General features: G+C 43.3%; 1 protein-coding gene across 5 annotated transcripts in view; it reads left to right on the forward strand.

The window, feature by feature from the left end:
• The first annotated feature begins 11,202 nt into the window (after positions 1-11,202).
• The window catches only part of DENND5B (DENN domain containing 5B), a 209,532-nt gene continuing 204,819 nt past the window's right edge, over positions 11,203-15,915 (forward strand). For 3 of the 5 annotated variants that reach the window (XM_079937337.1, XM_079937338.1, XM_079937336.1), the window contains exon 1: positions 11,203-11,725. In XM_079937337.1, coding sequence (XP_079793463.1) covers positions 11,599-11,725 — 127 coding nt within the window. In that variant the 5' untranslated portion in view covers positions 11,203-11,598. The remainder of the gene's footprint in view (positions 11,726-15,915) is intronic. The other 2 variants (XM_079937334.1, XM_079937335.1) reach the window with 1 other exon arrangement.

The following is a 15,915-nucleotide window of genomic DNA, read 5'->3' on the forward strand; positions in this document are numbered from 1 at the left end:
TTTACAGGTGAAGACATTATAATTCAGAGTTTGCCTAGAACGCAGGAGATAGATCCTGATCTGAACCAGGTCTGACTCTGAAATCCTGGCTTAGCTCAGTCGCCCTAAACTAAATTCACCTGAACTCCCAAACAGGAGGAAATAATAAAGGGATTTAGGTAAAAAGTGACATTTAATATAGGTAACAACCAGCGTGGTACCCTGTGGAGGCTGCAGTTCCCAGGAGTAGCAACGGCAGGTTTTCTGTGGGATTGCAGAGGGTGAGGGGGACCAGGTGGGCATCAACCATGTCCACTAGGGTGCCGGCAGAGTTGCCAACCAGAGCCCAGGCCTGCTCCACTCAGGGCAGGAGAAGCCAGTGGGCGGGTTGGGGGAGGAGGAGGAGGAGGCGCTAAGGTAAGTTCTTACATTTTAAGAGGAATTTTAATATTTTAACAGAGTGCAGCTATAGCAGTGTAAAGCCAGCTGAAAGTGAGCTGTGGTGCTGGGAAGGTGGATGTTAAAATATTTCTCCTCTCATTCCGGGTTCAGAGAAATTGTTTTCAAAAGCAGAGACGTGGGCTTCCCTCGTGGTGCAGTGGTTGAGAGTCCGCCTGCAGATGCAGCGGACACGGATTTGTGCCCCGGTCCGCGAAGATCCCACGTGCCGCGGAGCCGCTGGGCCCGTGAGCCATGGCCGCTGAGCCTGCGCGTCTGGAGCCTGTGCTCCGCAACGGGAGAGGCCACAACGGTGAGAAGCCCGCGTACCGCAAAAAAAAAAAAAAAAAAAAAAAAAGCAGAGACGTTGGGTTTCCGTTTTGCTCTGTTTCTTGTCCTGTAAATAATCAACTTGCTTCATTTCTACTCCTCGGATAAAATCAACCACCCAACCAACCAACCTATCACATATGGGAATGTGACTTATAACAGATATTCATTTTAACATAATTTCAACACAATAAAACAATACGTGGAAATACTTAAACTCAAAATTCAAATTCCTGCAACTTCAATCTGAAAAAAAATTTTGTATTACTACTATTATCTAAACTAGGTGACTATCAGTAAGAATTTTAATATTACTTACTGTATATTATTATGATTGTGCCTTTAAAAAAAGAGTCAATCTCTTAGATATACATACTACAGTATTTTCTGGTGAGATGATATTATATCTGACAGTTGATTTCCAATAATCTAGTGCAGTGGGGGTGAGGAGACAGTGGGGTTATAAATGAAACAAGATAGACCACATATCGATAAATGTTGAATCCAGGTAATCAATACATGGGGACTCATTATTCCGTTCTTTCTTTCTACTTTGTGTGTTTGGAAATTTCCAGAACAAAAGTTTAAGAAAAGAGTTCAATATTTATCCAATGTTTAGAGACTGTTGCTGTTCAAAAAAAGGACACAGGATACAAGACTGTAAATTGTTTTCTATATTTCACTTGCTTTAGGGTCTTTTTTCTTTAAAGGATTCTGTAAAATTGTACATTTCAAGACGAATATAAAAAGTAGTGTGTATTTATCCATAATCTCCTTTATCGCAGCTTCTGGGTGCCTCCTGTACACTTCCAATTATAGCAATGAGAGTAAATAATTCCCCCTAATTTGGTCTTAATGTTCAACTGTTGTCACATTAATTGCTACCTTTGTGTAGCTACTGCCTAGTAATACATCACTAGACAAGACAGACATTTTAGTGTCTAAATTCAGATGTTAACCATGCAAGTTTTTCATTTTTCAGTAATTTACTTGTTTTAGGTGAAAAATTTTAAATTCTGTTTTAACTTAGTTCATTATTGTAATCTGGGCATATTTTGCCTTAGAGGCGTCTCCAGAACTCACTTTTTACCCAACGATGTTGAAAAGGTGGTTCCACAATATTTTAACATTTCTAGCTATAAATTATTTTTACACCCTGAATAAGATACTCCTGCCACCACCACCCCCTCGCCACACGTGAAGACGCAACTTGAAGACGGCCGTCTGCAAACCAGGAAGAGGGCTCTCCCCAGACACCCAATCTGCTGGCACTTTGATCTTGGATTTCTCAGCCTTCAGAACTGTGAAAAATAAATTTTTATTATTTAAACCTCCCAGTCTATGATAATTGCAGCCTGAACTAAGACAAGGAGTTTGGTGTTTTATAAGCCTAGATAGCAATTTTGTAAAGTGATAAAAAGTTAAGCAAACTTAACTTTTAACTAAATTTAAGGACAGGACAGCTTAATACAGAAAGTTGAAGTTATGTTATCCATCTCAAACCTTGAAGAAATGGGAGTATAAATTTAAAATGGTTGTTTCATGCTCTTGGTTCTTCACTACTAGATAATGCTCTTTCCTACTCTTAGTTAATAACATGCATATCTAAAATTAAGCCTCTTGTGTTGCCTTGGATTCTGTTACTTTAAATAGGCACCAACCAGATTATAATTTTTACTTGTTTGAAGGTTGTTGGAGTCTGATATTAATTTCTTTCCTGCCAAAAAAATCACAATGGGCAAGCTGGAAGTCAGAAACAATTATTCAGGATAGCACAATTAAATTGGCTTTTCTCCCGGCATCTTTCTTGTTACCTTTACTTATCGCTGGAGTCTGAAGTTCAAGGAAATAGTCATAGGAGAATTCTTTTAAAAAAGTGAGAGAGAGAGAGAGAGGCTATAGTTTTCCTAAAACAGAATAGGTACTTTCCAGAATGTATTCCAAAAAGTATTATGTAATCTAAAATTGCTCCCTAGAAATCATGGAGGGGGTTCTAAGCTTGGAGGATAACAGTTGCTTAGAAGCAACTAAGATGAATAAACATGCTGCAATTTCCTCCTAAGATTTCAAGCCTAATTCAATGATGGGATTATGTCTAAATTGCTAAGCTTAAAATAATTGCCTCACGAATAGTCATATTGATTATGACTGAAAAACACAGAGGATCTGTGTTCTATTTTTAGTTTAAATGTACACTCTTTGCTGAGGAAGCTGAGGGATGCATTTACAGTTTTCTGAAAGAATAAACTGTGATGTGTGGATGTGAGGAAAGAGAAAACAGTTCTTGACCTCCATAAGCTCTCAGCTGCACAAGTTGGAAAGAAAAGATTTATATATCTGAATTAGTTAATATTGCAAGACTAAATTGTGTGGGACTAATTACAAGTGCCTCTGAATTCAGGGTGGGAGAGAATTGATGAGTGAGATTTCTGTGATTTAAAGGAAGTATTAGAAAAATTGTATATGAAGTCTGGCACTGAGAACTCAGGTTTACGTTCTGGCATGTGGTAAGGGTCTAAAGATGTTGGGTCCAAAACACGCCCAAATCAAGATCCGTAGTTTTATTTAGCTGGCTCTTCAATTCAGTGCTGTCAGCTGTGAGGTTTATAGTTGAAACTGAAGAAGGTTACACATTTATAACACGAAATCGAGTTCATCACTGAATAGCCAAATTAAATGGTTTTGATGATTGAAAATTATACACACATAAACATTATACTTTGCTACATTTCGACATTTATAGTTATTTATATTCTTGAGACTATCTTGGATCTCATTATGTGCAACACTGTATATCTATAGGACGCATTGACATATCACTAGAACACTGCCTGGCATACAGTAGGCACTCAATAAGAATTGTTGAATAATGAATGAATTGTCAACATTCATACTCCTTTATGCATGCATGTGTATATATGCATATATGAATATATCTATAGTCATTCAAATTGATCTTAAGAATAAGTCAATAAAAGAGTTACAAGTTTGAGTTATTTATGAAAATAATCATGATTCACAATGTTGACAATCTTTTCTCACAGAAAAATACACATACACACTTAAAAAGGAAAGGTTTTGAATTACAAAACTGCAACAGATGCCTGTTGTAAAATTTTTTAACAATTTATAAATTTCATATTTGAGATATGAAAAATAAAAAGTGGAAGCTTTTCATATTTTCTAAGCACAAACATAAGTATAGAGTTTCTTTTTAACACAGGATCATACTCTATATTTTTCTTTCTTGATTTGATATATTTTATATATTCAACCATATAGTAGATAATTTTTTTTCTATCCGTGCATCCTTCTTTCTTACATTACACCACATAGATATACCATAATTTATATAACCATTTCCTTTTGGTAGAAATAAGATTGTCTCCATTTTTTTAATACCATGAACAATGTTTCAGGTCATATCACTGCACACATATCCTTTGCTTGTGTATTTTTGTAGGAGAGATTCTGAGAAGCAGAATTGATGAAACAAAAGGTAGGAGTGTTCTAAATTTTGATGGAAGATCTGTATTTTAATCGCTACTCTTATATTCTCAATCTTGGTTTAGAGAAGGAACCCATCCAACCAAGGAAACTATCCTCTACAGCAGACTGTTAAGATTTCTTCCTCATCCTATGGTCCCTGATTCTCAGGTGGAGCCTGACCTAGCTGCCTGAGATTCTAGTGGCATATTGTTGTTACCTCCTTGAGAAGAGATAGCACTGGGGCTTTTTCCAGAATATGGAATTATATATTGTTTCCTTTTAGATTTAGAATATGTATAATTTTATTTTTAACTGGGAGGGAACTTACAGATCAATCCCCTTATTTGGGGGGCATACTTTTAGTTGCTAGTAAAAGAAAATAACTCAAACCGGCTGAAACAATAAAAGGAATGTATTGGCTCACATTAACTGACAAATCCCAGATATTGACCTGGCTTCTTGTGTGATTTGATCCGGAGTTCATGATATAATCTGCTTTTCAGAGTTCCTCTAGTCTCTGCCCTGTTGTGTATGTTGCCTTCATCCTTGGCCTGGCTTTCCTTGTAGGGCTACCAGCAATTCTGTATACTTCCTCATTTACATCCAAGACGAGAAGAGGTTGTTCCTTCCTCCAGTTATCAAATGAAAGTTCTGAACCTCACACTAAGTAGACCAGCTTAGGACAATTGTCCATCTTCAAATCATTAACCCTTAAAGGGACATAGGTTCACAAAGCCTCACCCTAGAGCTAGCAGTAAGGCCAATCCCACCCAAACAACATCAAGGCTAAACAATGAAGGGAGGGGAATGGATTCTGATTAAACAAACACTCCTTAGGGAGGAACTTCCTTTCCTCTTGCCTCTTTTCCATAAGGAGGGACTTCTACTACGGTAACACTCATGGCCCCTCCTTTGCCCCTTGCTTACTATTCTCTTGAATGATGGATAGCAAAGTCTGACATTCATGGTCCTCATTTCTCTGCTGGATGGAGCTAATCTAATTAAAGGTTGTAAGCATTGAAGATTCAGCTATTTTCTTTCCACCTGGAGCTTATGTGGGGCAGCAATACTAGGGTAAATGTAGATGTTCTGCAGTCTCAAATGTTCCCTTCTGTGTGCCGTGCCAGGGTCTGGCTTGGGGGAAGATTTCTGAACACAAAATGTAATCTATCAACAATTGAAAAAATAAGTTTATGATATTTTAAATATAGTCTGCTATTGTTTCAAGAAGTAGATAAGGTACAATTAGTTTTTATAGGTTTACGTATTTATAGTTATATAAATCTTGAAAACATATACAGAGTTACAGCTTCTCTTCACGTCTTTTCAATTGGGGTTGGGTGGATGCGTAGAGAGGTATTTATACCTTTTAGCCTGGGGTAGCCAGAAGGTTTTGCTTAATCCTTCCTATCAATATTCTCCAGGCCAAATCACACTTACATATATGCTCTTTTGGCTGCAAGGGGCAGAATCCCAATTTAAATTACCTTAGGCAAAAAAAAGTCAAATTCATGATAACATTAGAGGATGCTTGCTCCATTTGTGTCCTCTGTCCTGAGTGTCATCCTCATTCTTCTCTCTTGCTGCAGATTATCTTTCTTCCCATAACAGAAACATGACCACTGGTATCTCCTGAGTTTCTCAGCTTACAATGCTGGCCACCTGCAGAGAGACCACCTCAACTCTCTAGGTTTCAAGTCCAAGACCAATGAGAAATTGCTTATTGGCCCAGCTTGGGCCACAAGGCTTCTTCTAGACCAATCAATTGTTTTGAGAGGAGGGAGAGATGTGCGTGTGTGTGTGTGTGTGTGTGTGTGTGTGTGTGTGTGTGTCTGTGAGATGTTGTATCACATCATTGTATCGATAGCTCCTAAGAGAGCAATTTGGTTGGAATGAAAGGAACAGGGTTCTCAGAAGAAGGAGGCGGTCCTGAGAAAATAATTACACATAAATCTACTATAGTATTATTGGAAAAAAGAGAAAGAATAGGACTAGATGATGAATAGGAACTAATGTTTGGTATTTTATATGAGGTAAAGGGAGAAAAGAAGGTCTAGAGATTTCATTGAGAAAGTAAGGAAACATTCATGTGAAACTTTTTTTTTTTAACATCTTTATTGGAGTATAATTGCTTTACAATGGTGTGTTAGTTTGTGCTTTATAATGAAGTGAATCGGCTATACATATATCACCATATCTCCTCCCTCTTGCGTCTCCCTATTTTTTTTAATTAGGATTTTAAAAAAAAAATTTTATTTATTTTTGGCTGCGTTGGTCTTCATTGCTGTGCGTGGGCTTTCTCTAGTTGTAGTGAGTGGGGGTCTACTCTTTGTTGTGGTGCATGGGCTCCTCATTGTGGTGGCTTCTCTTGTTGCGGAGCATGGGCTCTAGACGTGTGGTCTTCAGTAGTTGTGGCTCGCGGGCTCTAGAACGCAGGCTCAGTAGTTGTGGTGCTTCGGTTTAATTGCTCCGCGGCATGTGGGATCTTCCCAGACCAGGGATCAAACCCATGTCTCCTGCATTTGCAGGCGGATTCTTAAGCACTGCGCCACCAGGGAAGTCCCCATGTGAAATTTTAGATAGTACAGACATACTCAAAATGTTGACAAATGTTATGCCTTATTACTTTCAAATACTTCAGTAAAAAACAGATGAAACAAAATGGCAAAATGTTAATATTAAAACTAGGTGATGGGTATATATGTGCTCATTATCCTAGTCTTTCTGTATGTTTGAAAAATGTTCATTTCAAAAGAAAAAAATAATCAAATTCCGAAGTGGATCTCTGAAAAGAAGTCATAAGCAGCACAGAGGGGAAAGATTAGTCAACTCAAGTAAGGAGATGTCATAGACTTATCAACATCAGAGCTGAAAGGGCCTTAAGATATCCTACAATCCAGTCTTTTAGGCTTTGTTCCTGTCCTGCCACTAACAATGTGTGTTTGGGTAAGTCACGAAAATTCTGTGGAACTTAAGACATTTTTATTTGTAAAGTGAGAGGGCTGGCTTAGCTGATTTCAAATATTCTGTGTTAAACTCACTCAAAACTAGCTAAGACTAGGGACTTCCCTGGTGGCACAGTGGTTAAAAATCCACCTGCCAATGCAGGGGACATGGCTTCGAGCCCTGGTCCGGGAAGATCCCACATGCGGCAGAGCAGCTAAACCTGAGAGCCACAAATACTGAAGCCCCTAGATCCTGAGTTCCACAACAAGAGAAGCCTGCGCACCACAATGAAGAGTAGGCCCTGTTCATTGCAACTAGAGAGAAAGCTCACACACAGCAACGAAGACCCAACACAGCCAAAAATAAATAAATACATAAATTTATTAAAAGAAATCATTAGCTAAGACTAGCTCTCAGGTATCAGTAAGACTTTAAGAAAGTGAGTCACCCCCATTTGCCTGGCATTGAAGGCTCTTCATGCTCTGGCTCCAACTGAACTATTGTCCTCTATGCACTTTTATACCCCAGTCATTTCCTCTGTGCCTGGAACGTCTTCCTTCCCATCTCTACCTGATGAACTCCTATTCCTCTTATAAGGCCACCTCAAATATTACCACTTTCTTGATGTCCTAGTGGATTCCTTAATAAGATTTGACCTCTGCTCACTAAATCCTACATCACTTTTTGAACTTGTCCTGTGGAATATACGACATTTTACTTTTTATTATCTCTTTTTGGTATTTTAATTATTATTATTAATTTTTTGCGGTACGTGGACCTCTCACTGCTGTGGCCTCTCCCGTTGCGGAGCACAGGCTCTGGACGCGCAGGCTCAGCGGCCATGGCTCACGGGCCCAGCCGCTCCGAGGCATGTGGGATCTTCCCGGAACGGGGTACGAACCCGTGTCCCCTTCATCGGCAGGCGGACTCTCAACCACTGCGCTACCAGGGAAGCCCGGTATTTTAATTATTTTTGAAAAATATTTTCCTTCCTGCTAGACTCTAGACTCCTGAAGAAGAGGGATTGTGTTTTATTTAGTTTCATATTCTCAAAGCATTAGCATAATGACTTACATAAAAGAGATTTTTTATAAACTTGGACCCATTGTATACAGTAGAAACAGATTTATGCAAAATCGCGAGATGGCTGTTTTGCTACCAAACTCTTATTGGCATAAACTGACACTTTTTCTGAAACTAATGATGAGGGAATATGGTTATTGATTTTCCAAATAACTTTTCATTGTGATAAGATTTTCCCAGAAAGCTAAAACCCTGGCAGAAGAAAATGTCACTCAAGAAAACGTCACTCACAAAAGAAAATCTTTTGTTGGAATTGTGATTATTTGGCATGTTTTGTGCTATGTAGAGGTTAAAGCTGGGATTGTTTTCTCCATTGCAGGTTCCCAGTCAGGCAGCATATGTACAAGCAGAATGCAAGGCCATGCTCTAAGTATTTGATCAATGATCTGCTGTCTCTGAAGGACTCTCTGGTAAAAACTCCAATGGAGGGCATCACTTATGCTTGGAGAGGCTCAGCCATGCCAGGGTCTGCTGCCTGCAGGAAGCACAGGAATGAGGAATTGACTGAGCACGGCTAACCTGGTGGCATATCATGTGGTGACTCTGACTACTAGTAAAATGCGGTCCAATGAACATCTGGGACTCTGAATAGTTACTTTAGCAATCCCATCTCTCTTGGTTGTGAGTATGTGTGGATGGCATGGTGGAAATGAAGGACGGTACCGACAGAGGTTGTCTTAGCATGGGAATAGGGATATGATCTCTCCCCTCAACACAACTTAAATATTTTGTAAGATTTAAGTCATTTGTGTTCACTTAGCTAATTTATTTCTATGTCATTATTTTGGAGGAAAACATGTATGCAATGATATATAGTTAATTCTTGGTTATCCTTTCAGCTTTTTTCTTTTTTGTTTTTTGGTTCGCGGGCCCCTCACTGCTGTGGCCCCTCCCGCCACGGGGCACAGGCTCCGGACGCACAGGCCGAGCGGCCACGGCTCACGGGCCCAGCCGCTCCGAGGCATGTGGGATCCTCCCGGACCGGGGCACGAACCCGCGTCCCCCGCATCGGCAGGCGGACTCCCAACCACTGTGCCACCAGGGAAGCCCTCAGCTTTGTTTAATTGCAGCTTAATGCAGAATATACCTACACATTGTCATTCTGAAGTGATAATTAGAACATATCCAGGTATCTTCAAATTAGAGTTTAATCTTGTAATGTGTGACAATTCTCTTGAAAGCCTTAGGGGCGATTTTAGAGATTTTGTCTATTTTGATGAAATTTATATATCATAATTGAATGCATAACATTTGAAAAGTAACTGACTTATGAGTTTGTAAGCCCTGCATTACAAACTCATAAGTCAGTTACTTTTCAAATGAACAAAAAGTGACATATCCCTTGGCTAGTGCAAACAGTAAATTAGTTTTCTATTGTGCTTTGTTTTATTAGTCTAGAATCTAACAAACAATCTGTAAGGATCTACCAGCAAAGACAGGAGAAACATACACAACCTGTCATTCCCTCCCCCCACCATTAGTGAAATTGTTTTACATATTTCAGTACTCTGTATATGAGAAACAGCAATCATTGTATAATAGCAAATTAGCATATGTTCATAAATATGTCACAGATATTACAGTTTCTGTATTTTCCTAGTAGCATCAACAACTTGTTACTACCTAGATAACCACCCTTCTTTCATTCATTCTATAAACATAAATTGAAGGACTACATGGACCAGGGTTCTGATAGATACTAGAAATAGGAATAGCAGGATGGTGACTCCTGCTGTGTGGAGCTTACAACCCAGATGAGCAGACAGACACAGAAAAAGTCATTATAAGCGTTTTGAGGGAAAAGTGCAGGGTGCAACAGGAGCTAATGGTGCGTTTCCCAGGCTGTGGCTCATTCTGATTTTTTGATTCTTCTTACCCTTCAAACTTGGAGAGAAAGTGAGGGTACAAGCTACAGTAATTGATGGTATGCATGCATACATATCTTCCAGGAAGAACATTATTCAGTCAAATAATTGAGGTTCGTCCTCTCAGTCCACCTCCCTGGAAGGTTTGCTTTTGTGTCTAGCAGCGTTGTTCACGATGCACACCCACACGCCCCCCCACCCGCCCCGCTCCCTTATCCCCAAATCCCGAAGGAAGAGAGTACGGAGTGGTGTGGAAGGGATGACACTGTGGAGTGGGATGGATTTAGTTTTTCACCTTTCAAGAGAGGAAGAACTGACTGGTGAGCTCGTTCTGAATAATGTGAAGTCAGAGGAAAGGGCAGGGTAAGAGAGCCATAGTCTTGCGAAGAGCAGAGTTCAGGGTCTAATTCCTGTTGCTTTATCAGCCGCTGATTGTACCTGCTGGGAGAGCTGATAATATCAAATGAGTACAGAGCTGGGGAACTGGAGCGCCTTGGCTACTTTACACTGACCTGGAAAATGTCAGGATAAATTACGGAATGGGTCGAGGAGGGGAAGTTGGTAATTGAAGTCCTTTTAGAAGTCTCAAAGCTTTGTGGATATTGAGTATTGTTCCCCCCCTGCCCCCTTCACCATTGAGCTGGCACCAATTCAGTGAGGAAGGATGGCTTGTGAATGGGGCTGAGGGCTGGGAGAAGGATTCAAAGACTAGGATCTTAAAATGAGATTGGCATCTGCACTTGTCACAGTTTAAAACATGTTGATGGTCCAGATCGTCGTGGGAAATGATTTCAGAGCGCCGTTAACCTTTCCCAAAGCTGCATTTCTTTTTTTAAAAAATCAGGATAGGTAGCATCCCGTTTAGAAAGCATAATCCTGCTCTGCGGCTTTGCCTCTTGCGGGCAGGTGGAGGCCAGGAGCCGCGTGTGTGGGGTCGCCCCCGCGCCGCAGCCCCCGCCGGGGGGCGGGCACGAATCCCGCCAGCCCTGGGCTCTCCCTCCGAGCCCGCTGCACGCGCGCGCACACACACGGCCGAAACGCGCGCTCCCGCCCCTCGCGAGCGCGCCCTCCTCTCCGCGCCCCCGCCCCACGCGCCGGTCCTCCGCGCCCCCGCGCTCCCACAGCCCGAGCGCCGGCTCAGCTGACCCGCGGGCGCCAGACGCCGTGGCTCCCAGCTCGCGAGTGCAGCTGCGGCGGCGCGGGCCTCTCACGGCGACACTCCCCCCCCCCCCGCGCCCCTCCCCCACCCCGCACCGGGATCCGGACCGACTGCGCGCGAGCTCGCGGCCCCTTCCCCGGCGCTGAGCGAGGAGCCAAGCTGCGGTGACGAGCGGCGGCTGCGCGGCCATGGGCGCGCCCGGGTCGCCCTAGGGCGGGCGCGCGGAGACCAAAGCCCGAGCGGCAGTCTCGGCCGCGAGCCCTCTCGGGAGGCGGCGGCGGCGGCGGCAGCAGGAGCAGCGCAGCCGGGATGAGCGGGAGCGGCGCGGCGCCTGGCCCGGGCTCGGGCTCCTCCCCGGCCGCTTGCCGTTTCGCGCACTACTTCGTGCTGTGCGGGATCGACGCGGACAGCGGCCTGGAGCCCGACGAGCTGGCGGGTAAGGCCGGGCTGCGGTGGCGCGGGGGTCCCTTCAGGGACGCGGGGGGTGCTGCGGGGACGCTTGGGAGGCGGCGTGCGGGCTCCAGACAAAGTCAGCTCCCGGCGGCGCCCGCTCTCTGGCCGGCAGGGCTCTCGGGCGGCGATTAATGACATTGTTATTTATTCCGCGTGCAGGGTGCGCTGCTGAGCCCGCGGGCGCCCGCCGGGGGCTTTTGCCTGACGGGCGCGGGGTTAGGAATAACGGGTGCGGGGGCAGTGTCGGGGTCGGCCCCGAGGGCACGGCCCCAGCCCGGCGCGCCGGCCCCCTCGCCCGCAGCTGCCCGCGGAGGCGGCCGGTGAGTCACCGGGCGCATTAACTCCAGGCCTCTCTCTGCTCCTGCGGCTCCCGCCCCCTACCCTCCACCCTCCGCCCCGGCTGCGAAGTTTCAGCCTCGGCACGTGACGTGGCGCCCCGGCCCCCTCGGGGAGGGGAGTTGGAGGCCGCGGGGTTCGCGCCCACCCAGGTGGTGGTGGCCCGTGGGGCGAGCACCGGGCGGGAGGCTGGTTGTACTTCATCCCTGACTGTTCCCGGTCTGCGCCGCCTCACGCCTCGGGTTCTGCGATGACCGTCGAGTCACCTTTTGGAATCCTGTCGGTTTGGCAGTGTCACCGGAGCTGGCGACGATCTTTGAACGCTCGGGTCCCGGCACGACGCTTTGTTGACACCGCTTATACTGTTCCGAGTTTAAGTAGTTGGATATTTCCCCTCAGTTGGGTGCACCGAGTGTTGCCGCCTGGGTTTTCCTGGAGGGGCATTGGCCCGTCCTCTTGACTCAGTTGGTGGCGCAGTGCAGGACTGAGCTGGGGAACCGACGCTGGGAAGGGGGGCTATTAAAGGATGGTGGTGGAGGGGCCGGGGGTGAGTGCACAGTGTCTGGAGGAGGCCGGGGAGAAAAGGCTGATTTCATTTTTCATGCCTGTGTCTTTCTGCTTGCCTTCTTGGGATCTGAATCTGGATTTTTTTTTTTTTTTTAATGGGTGAGATAAGTGACATCTACCGCTTGAACTTTATCTGTGTCAGTGTTAAACACTTAGGTCATAGCCTTTCAGAGCAGCTTCTTTTGGACATAGCATTCTTGATTGCACCAGTGTGTATTTTTCTTTTCTTTTCCTTTTTGGAGGGGCGGACTGGGAAGAACGTATTAAATAATAAACAATAGTAAACAAAACTGTTCAGCCTTAAGATACAATACCCAAGTGACCTCTTAACCTAAGTGAATATCTTAAGTCGGTTTCGCAGCAAAACATTTTCAACAAAAACTATGTCTAGTTTTACTTAATTTTATTTTTTGAAAAGAGAGAGGAGTACCAGGTTTTCTCTATGTGTAATTATATATTCATGTTGTTTCTTCAGTTAAGATTTCATGTACATATTAAGAATGGCTTTATTAAGGGTTATGGAGTTAGAAAAAAATGTTTGCAGAGGAATTTGGAGAGATTCCTCTTTTGGGATTGGTGAAGGGATTATTTTATGTTTCTAGAATCCCTTTTCCCCTAAACATCTCCCTAAGCATTTGTGGCACTGAGGCTCTTGGAGACCTTCTGTCAGTGGCGACTGATGACTGGAAAAAGCCTGTATTTTTTTCTTCATCAAGTCTGTATGCCTAGTAAAGCTAAAACAACACCTGTAAGTGTGGCCTGGGACTCTTTAGGCATAGTGCAAATGGCTTTAACAAAATGAAACAGTAAAAAAACTTTTAATGCTTTTTTTTAAGGCACAAACTGGCTTCTCCTTTTGCAGTACTATGGGTGAGTGTGGGTGTTGTTTGAGATTTCTGCCCCTCATAATACTTGGTGTTTTGAGGTAACAATTTTGTCTGATAATATTTTCATTCGTTCATTCAGCAAATAGTTTTGAAAGCCTTTAGGTGTAGATTGTGTTCTAGGCCCTGGGCTCAGCTGTAATCAAAGCAGTCAAAAAATTCCTGCCATCATAGAACTTACATTCTAGCATGACGAAATAATAAAAATATATAGTTTGTCAGAGGTTAATAAGTGCTATGAGGAAAAATAAAGCAGGGAAATGATGGTAGGGCAGTGCCAGCAGAATGGTGAGACTTGTGGGGTCGTAACGATTTTAAATAAGATGGTTAGGGAAGGCCTCACTGATAAGGTGATATTTGAACAGAACCCTAAAGGAGGTGAGGAAGCAAGCCATGTGGATTGTCTCAGGGAACAGCATTGTAGGCAGAGGAAACAGCACGTGCAAAGACCTGAGGTGGAAGGGTGCCTAGTTTTGCAGGTAACAGCAAGGAGGCCAGTGTGGTTGATACTGAGTAAGAGGGAGGTTAGTAGATATGATCATTGAGAAGGGGTAGGGGAGATTCTGTAGGGCCTCATAGACAGACTTCTACTCTGGGGTGGAAAACCATCTCACTGGGTTTTGAGCAGTGTAATGAGATCTGATGTACCTTCTGAAAAGATGGCTGTGGCTACCATGTTGACTGGAGTATATCAGGGGCAAGGATAGAGATGGACCAGTTAGGAGGCTCTTTTTCACTGTTGGAGGTGAGAGTTGTTGGTGGCTTGGACCAGGGCAGTAGCCGTGAAGTGGTTAGAAGCTGGATATATTTTGAAGGGAGAGTCAGCAGGACTTGCTGATGAATTGAGTATGGTATTCATACTCAAAGAAAGTGATCAGAGATGACTCCAGGGTTTTCTGCCTAAGCAATTATAAGCACCTTTATTTACTAAAATTGGAAGACTGATGGAGAAGCTGGCTGGAGAAGATTAGTTTAGCTTTGGACATGTTAAGTTTGAGGTTCCCGTTAGACATTCAAATGGAGATACCAAGTAGGCAGGACATATTTCAGGGGTCTGAATTTATTTTTAGATATGAATCGAAAGCCATGAAATTGGGTGACATCACCCAGGGAGTGGGTGTAGATAGAAAAGAGGATTGAGTCCTGGAGACATTCCAACATTCAGAGGTGAGAAGGATGAGGGGAAAACAACCAAGGAGGTTAAGAAATGTGACCAGTGAAGGGCTTCCCTGGTGGCGCAGTGGCTGAGAGTCCACCTGCCGATGCAGGGGACATGGGTTCGTGCCCTGGTCCGCGAAGATCCCACATACCGCGGAGCGGCTGGGCCCGTGAGCCATGGCCGCTGAGCCTGCGTGTCCGGAGCCTGTGCTCCACAACGGGAGAGGCCACAGCAGTGAGAGGCCCCCCCCCCGCCCCGCCAAAAAAAAAAAAAAGAAATGTGACCAGTGAGAGGAGAGGAAACAAGAGAATGTAGTATCATGTTCCAGCTAACAGTCTTCTTAACTGTTTCCACAGAGTTACATTTAAGGATCAGGAAACAAGGCCAGTGAGTTAGGCAAATTAGTCAGAAGGTTGTTTCTGTTTTGCTGCATTAATTTCAAAGTTAATGATAGTTAAGTTTCTATTTTACTTTTCTGGAGCTGATCCATTTTTATCACACTGTTTCTTAGCAAGTTGTCACCCTGCCTGTAGAAGATCTTAATTGACTTCTATTAAACGTAAATTCTACCAATTGCTTTATAGACTTTTTCTTAACATATGCATATTCCTAGAACTCACACTGTGCAGGTGGTGGGACATTGTTATCAAATGAAGGACACAAACCATATGATGAAGTAACAATTAAATAGACTGAGACTTTATGAGAAATGAGACCTTTACACTCCTCCAGTAAGGTGCTGCTTTACCAACAATGGAAAAGACTTCTTTCATCTCAAATAGGTCTTTTAACAGCAGAAGATAATTTAAATATATATAAATTTAAAATATTTTAAAATGGAAGACCTAGAAATTTTACGGAGATATCTCTCTCTCTATGTATACTGTTACAGCAGTATTGCCTATTGTCCTTTCTCTACCATGTCTTAGCTGTTGTGCTTCTCCTACTCACTGTATGTTTTCAAGATGTACTTTATCCGTAAACAAAATTGTCCCTTAAATGTTAAAGCAGAAATGTTTAAATTTCTCTTAATGTTAAAGAAAACAAAAAGTTTCAAACTGATTCTTTATTGCATAAAGAAGAAAGGGGCTGTAAATAGAAGTCACTGGAATTAGTTGATGTGAAGGGAAGAAGGTGTCATTTTGAAATTTTCTTTTATGTCTCTCATTTCCTCCAATACCTAGCTGTAGGAATTTATGTGGCTTGATTTACAGCACAGATCTTTCA

This window comes from Stenella coeruleoalba, assembly GCF_951394435.1.
Source record: "Stenella coeruleoalba genome assembly, chromosome: 11".
NCBI lineage: Eukaryota > Metazoa > Chordata > Mammalia > Artiodactyla > Delphinidae > Stenella > Stenella coeruleoalba.